Source organism: Sardina pilchardus, chromosome 16 (genome assembly GCF_963854185.1).
Source record: "Sardina pilchardus chromosome 16, fSarPil1.1, whole genome shotgun sequence".
Classification (NCBI taxonomy): domain Eukaryota; kingdom Metazoa; phylum Chordata; class Actinopteri; order Clupeiformes; family Clupeidae; genus Sardina; species Sardina pilchardus.
In genome coordinates, this window is record NC_085009.1 from 15,150,932 (window position 1) to 15,157,183 (window position 6,252).

Genomic DNA, 6,252 nt, shown 5'->3' on the forward strand with positions numbered 1-6,252 from the left:
ATGCAGATCAGGTGAGGAAGGCTGGGGGTTGCTGCAAATATCAATGTCAAGTCAAGGGCAAATTTGGAAGCTCCTGGGCTGGATTTTCTAGGTTTTACGGTCATCTCGGTTAACAACATACATTTTAGAAACATCTAAGGATGTTGGGGCTGACAAAGAGTGCTTGAGCTATGTTTACACAATATTACATTACACAACTTCTCTCAAATCCAACTACTGAGATGAATTGATTTGTTACAACAAATCAATTTTGCCTACATTTCAAGGCTACAACAGAATAGCACCTGGTATTTTAATTGATTTTAATTTTTCAGTCATGCACTTTCTTTAGATCTATCCACTTTGACTGTACTGTAGATTGTGACTAGCATATTGAATACGCCATATTGTGCTCCACACTAACTCAATGTATAACATTTGCATTTAGGCAAGGTAGTATTGACGTAACATATGCAATAACATAATTTGGAAAACAAATTGAGTAAACATATAGACACACTTGTAATATAGGTTTACATTCTGGAACGTTTGTACAATGAATAGGCAATACAAAATGCCTATACGTACAAAAACAAATACAGTGACGGATGCAGCATTTATTAACAACTCTTATTATTTTATTGTAACGTATATTATCTTATTGTAACATTCCTGATGCGCTCATGTGCTCACACTCTTCATTCCAAATCCTATTGGTTAGACAAACTGGATAATCAATCAATGACTAATGAGGAATGTCTGTAAATAAATTACTTCGGAAGTGAAGTGACAAAACTCTGGACAAATAGTTCAGTGTTGCAGATTGACTGCGTATTGTCTTGTATCTGACACCAGCTGGTCAGTTCTGAGTTCACTGCTGGACTCCTGGAGCCCAGTGAATTCGAGCTCCTGCATGCAGCCCTCGTTGGCGTTGTCAAAGCTGTTCTTGCCATGGACCTGCTTGAGATGCTTTCTGAGAACTGGCTTGTGTGCAAACACCATCTCGCAGTAATTGCAGCGGTGGGGCTTGTCTCCGCTGTGCAGGTTGAGGTGGTCGAGCAGTGAGCACTTCTGGGTGAAGTTCTTGCCGCATATCTTACACTGGAATGGTTTGATCCCCGCGTGCACGCGCATGTGCCGGTGAAGGTTGCCCTTCTGAGTGAATGTCTTGCCACAAAGCAGGCACATGAACAGCTTGTGCATTTTGAGGTGGTTGGCGTAGTTCTCGAGCTGCCGGAAGACACGCGAACACTTTGGGCACTGGTGGTACCACTGTATGCCCTTGTCGTTGGTACGTAGACCCCCCCAGACGCGGGACGATTCCGCCGGGACGGGACTCGTAGGGTAATCCGACACGTGCATTAGTGTAGTCTCTGAATCACCCACCCGGTTTTCTACAGTGGAGTTAATTAGCGAGTGCTGTGGTTCAGGGGAATTAAGAGCGGGTGATCGCGACATTCGATCGTGCATGCTGTCTGCCATTTTGTCTCTAACCGACTCCACTTTTATTATGGCAAGGGGGCTATTGTCACATTCTTCAGAATTCTTGCTTTGTTTTGACCTCGAGGCTACTGAAGGCATCACATGCTCTATAATGATGTCGTCATCGTCGTCTTCGTCTTCCTCTCCTTCATCTACCACTTGATTCTCCATCTCATTTTGCTCTGCCTCTACAGTGGGCAGAAACTGTACAACTTTACTGGAATGCGTTTGAGTGGTTTGCTCGTCCTTCACTTGGTGCGGTTTAATGAATTTGTTAAGCGCCTGCGTGCACTGCTCAACAATGTGTCCCATCTGGAGAAAACTTGCGACTGTGAGGTAGTTGACAAGCTCCAGTTCTGGAAACTCAAGTACTCCCGAGTAGCAAGACAGCAGAAGCTTTTGTCCAACCTCTGCGTCCTGCAAAGTGCTGATCTGAATTTCTGCGGAGTCCTGGAGGAAGAACTGGTCCCGGAGAAAAGGAGATCCCGCCGCAAACACCACTTTGTGGCCGGGCACCTCCAGATCGTTAATGCGCACAAGTACGTCGCAGAAGCGCCTTTGGCTGCGCAGAGCGTCCATTTTCTGTAACATAGACTCTCCAAAGTTGGCAAAGCGGAATTGGAGGATCACCTGCTTCTCAGCCATGGTTTAACCTGAAATTTGGCCATGCAGGTGGTTACACATAAGGAATAATGAGGGTTGCATACACAATTATTATGTATATTTGTATATTTGTATGTATAATTATGAGTATTAAGAATAGAAGTGAAGATATTTACAATGCTAGCAAGTCAAAGTACTCCATTATTATAACATGATATAGTAACTATATAACATGATATAGTAAAGTATACTTAATTACAATATTATTGAATTACTATTCATTTAGACATTTTTTTTAACTTTCCATGATCAATCCCATCGCTATTAAATGTATCAGAAGGCAAAGCATATTTTTTATCTTTAGATTCATTTAGTGTAGTCTGACTCTCAACCTTTCCTAACCATTCATTTCAAGGTGCACTGTGGAGTTTATTTGCCAATGTCTCTGTAGACATATGCATGCTTGATTGCATAATTACTCAATTATCTTTATCATTTGTTATTACTTTACATTAGACCAGGTGCCCCATCAATGGAGGGGCCAGTGTATATTCATGGAGAATCTGACCCAGGTCCTTCACATAAAAAAAAACATACAGGCTCTGAGAAAGTTGGCCAATTCATTTAAAGCTTTTTTTAAAGTGAGGTTTTTATTTCTTTAAGTGAGGTCGCCTGCTTTACACATTGTTCTGCTATATTTTACTCCATTCTTTTCGATAGAATTTACATTAATTTTCTAGGGCTGTGGGATAGAGCTCCTGGAAAGTCAAGCCATAGATTCACAGTAGGATTTTGATCAGAACATTCACTTCACCATCCCAACAGAGCCCTACACTACAAAGCAAGTCCAACATGCCAAGGTTATCTTTTTGTTAGCTGTAGGACAAAAACTAACAACTGTAATGAACTTTGCCACAAAAGTGGCTATCAACTTGTTAAATCAACCCATGTTTCCCCAGCTGGTTACGAGCATGTTCTAATAAAAGTGTAGGAATTTGTTGGCACCAGAGGACCCATCATAAAGTTGTACTAGACCCACCTAGGCCTATATAATCACAGAAAAACAAAACGATAATACTTCAAAAAATGTGGACGTAATCCAGGAAAGCAACGCAGTTGTGGCAGTCAAAGAGACAGAAAAGCTGGCCAAAAAATGAATGGTTTAGGATAAATCTTCCTGGTGAACGACCTTCGTGTCATTAAACATCCAGGTGAAATCTGAAGGTACTTCACAAAGCCCCAAATCCTGCTTATAAAGACCCCAGGATGAGTCAGAAAATGTAAAAGATGAAAACTTCTGAAGCTAAATGACTATGTGGAGCCTACACCACCCTATATGGCTTAAAAATGTTCCGTCTAATTTCACAATAAAAATACTGACTGGGGAATTATGTATTGCAATTTATATTGAGAGCATGGTGTTGAGAAAGGTTGCATTAGTTTGCAAGGGATATAGCCTTCGTCTAAGACAGCCCAAAATCCACCAGCCATGCTGTCAACACCCTTTTCAAAAAGGATTCCAATCAGATTTTGGAACCAAAATGTACCTATTGGTTCCTATTGGTTTACCTATTTGGAACCAAAATGTACCTATTGGTTCCGAAATCTGATTGGAGTGCTTTTTGATAAGGGCATGACATAATGTTCATATTAAACCTGGATTTAAGGTGAAAATGTTTTGAGATGGGCCATTTTCAGAATATTCATAGGACTGCCTAATAGGTAAGGTATAACACATTAACCCATGGCAATGCAATTTCTGACTAGAGATGATGAGGTATTGGAATACATACTGTAGGCCTACATGAACCAATGGCATCTTTTATCTCCATTTTGTGTTGTTTAGGCTATTTGCTTGTTTAAGCCTATTTGTTTATTTATTAACAAGGAAGAGCTATTAAACTGTGAAAGTGGTCTATTGTTGAAACACAGACAGAACTGGATGAGAACCTTGTTTGGATGAATCACAACTTCTGCACTTCATTCTGTGTGCTTCAATCTGCCACACTGTCGGCCTGCTGCTACATATCTTTGCACTTCCATGTCTCATCACTTTTTCCATGTTTTCCTTTATCAGATGTTCATGTCCACCCATACAAACCGAGGCCTACTAAATCTTGAGTGGTCAAGTGTTAGAATTAGCTTAAAATACGTTCAATACATAATGTCAGCTGTGTGTTGTTTACTAATGTTCTATGGCATGACTGCCTCCACAAACGGCAAGCGATACAATTGTGAGTGAGCCATAGCCACAATGTTTCTACTATGCTGTTAGCCTGTCAGGGGCTACAAACCGCATGTGTCATAATTAAGGCATTTCCGACATCACTTGAAGGCCGCATATTAGGCTCGAGCAGGGCTAGCCTGCGCTATAATTGAGGGTTTTACCTCCATATGCTCGTCTAACTTGTAATCCCTTGTCGCGATGGTAGAACCACAGCATCTTTTCATTGGTAGCCTAGGCTTCATTCATCGAAATTGATTGCCTCTTCTACAATTGTGAAGTTTCCGAGTGCAAGTATTGCTACGTTATGACACCTTATGACATGTCATTCTAGGCTACCCCAGAACCAGTAATAATACCCTATCGTCAAGAACATCACGAGCAAGTGTATTTTCGTTTATTTGTTTAATTAAGATAAAATACCCACCACGACGAATTATTGTTGTACACAAGGCTACAGGTTATCGTCAGTTCAGGTCACTTCGGTTTTGATGCATCATCCCCATGCGCGCCTCCCAGGGTTCACGCTAACAAAAGATTATGTGCGAGAGGAAACCCATAACCTACCTCTTATCTATCGATGATAAGCCGTTCAGTAAAACTAAAAATATGTCAACTCTTTAGTGTTCATATTATCTCGACATCACTTGACACTGCGTTCAAATTCTAAAATGGCAGATATGCACCAACAAAGAGGGACAGAACCTGAAGAGGCGGAGCGTCGGAGATTAAAGGGACCAAAACCATTATCGTTGTTGTAATGTAGGCTAGTCTACGGCAGGGGTTCCCAAACTTTCCCATGACAATTGGCCCCTCAAATACCACTAGATTGTGGCCAAGGCCCCCCTTTTGCATGATGTTGTATTGAACCCATCAACGATAAGGAATGATAATGTAGAAATAAGTAAATAAAATATAGAAAATCTATTTATTTTATTGGCTTTGCAATAACACTTAAGGTTATGTAGCCATAACGGTTATACATGCTTATAGTGACCACAATGATCACGGTTTTCGGTTTTATCGCGGTATTTAAAAAAATATAGGCTATGTGTTCAATATGTTAAAGGTTGGGTACGGAATTCGCAAAACGGACGGCAGAGTTTGAACATATACAACCTCAAGTCCCGCCCTCCATGCACGAGCGACAATTCAAATGCGCAGCGCGAGAGCGAGCCAGGCTAAATGAAATGCCAGCCTGGCGTCTACAGCACTCCATACAATCACTCACATCAACTTCCCCAATTACATTCTTTATTCACCTCCAAAGGGTTGTAGTACATATGGTTCAGTAGCCATAGGTGTGTATATTTGAACAGAATCTGGTTTGTTCTTACCAGGGCGATTATCTCCTGAAATATCCGAGTTTAGTGCTGGCCCGTTGGTTCGCCTATTCCACTGTAGCTCCAAGCTGTTAAGTTTCGATTTCATGTTTACAACACTCTTCGTATCACGGTAAAATGTCATTTTTGCTACATAGCTTATTTATTGCGTGGGTGATTGAGTTTCCGTAGGTATCCGCTGCCTTAGTTAGTTTGTATAGAAATGAAGTGACACATACAACAAGGGGAACATGGACGTGCAGCAGCAGGCAGTTGGTTTCGTTTCAGCACTGACTCGCGGTCACCAGCTTTCGAAAGGGTCGCGCGCGGTGGGGAGGGGGAGGAGGAAGAGGAGTAAGACGTTAGATTGACGAACGAGCTGTGAAATGATGGTATGGGGTGAGGAATACTATTCGCTGGAGTTTTTCGAGCCCTGCCCGTTCCGCAGATGATTGACGTGTTTAATTTCCATTTCAGTGCTTCCAACTTAGTGGCTATAAGTGGGTTAGGAATAGGATTTCAAGTGATTTTGCAAAAATGGCCAACAAAGCTAATTCCATACCCTACCTTTAAGAAAGCACTGATAGGCCTACACAAGCTGAAATAGTTTTAAAAAGTGTGACAGTGTTTATTACATTACAA

The 6,252-nt window shown here is 41.4% G+C and overlaps 1 protein-coding gene across 2 annotated transcripts; it reads right to left on the reverse strand.

The window, feature by feature from the left end:
- Positions 1–259: 259 nt before the first annotated feature.
- On the reverse strand, positions 260–4,940 carry zbtb26 (zinc finger and BTB domain containing 26). 2 transcript variants are annotated; one of them, XM_062516150.1, is made up of 2 exons: positions 4,856–4,940; positions 260–2,114 (listed from the first exon to the last, which is right to left on the reverse strand). In XM_062516150.1, the coding sequence occupies exon 2, from the start codon at positions 2,104–2,106 to the stop codon at positions 790–792; it is 1,317 nt and encodes a 438-aa protein (XP_062372134.1). In that variant the 5' UTR covers positions 2,107–2,114; positions 4,856–4,940; the 3' UTR covers positions 260–789. The 2 variants fall into 2 exon arrangements, with proteins under 2 accessions (XP_062372134.1, XP_062372135.1); XM_062516151.1 differs by having other exon boundaries at positions 4,716–4,940.
- Positions 4,941–6,252: the final 1,312 nt, after the last annotated feature.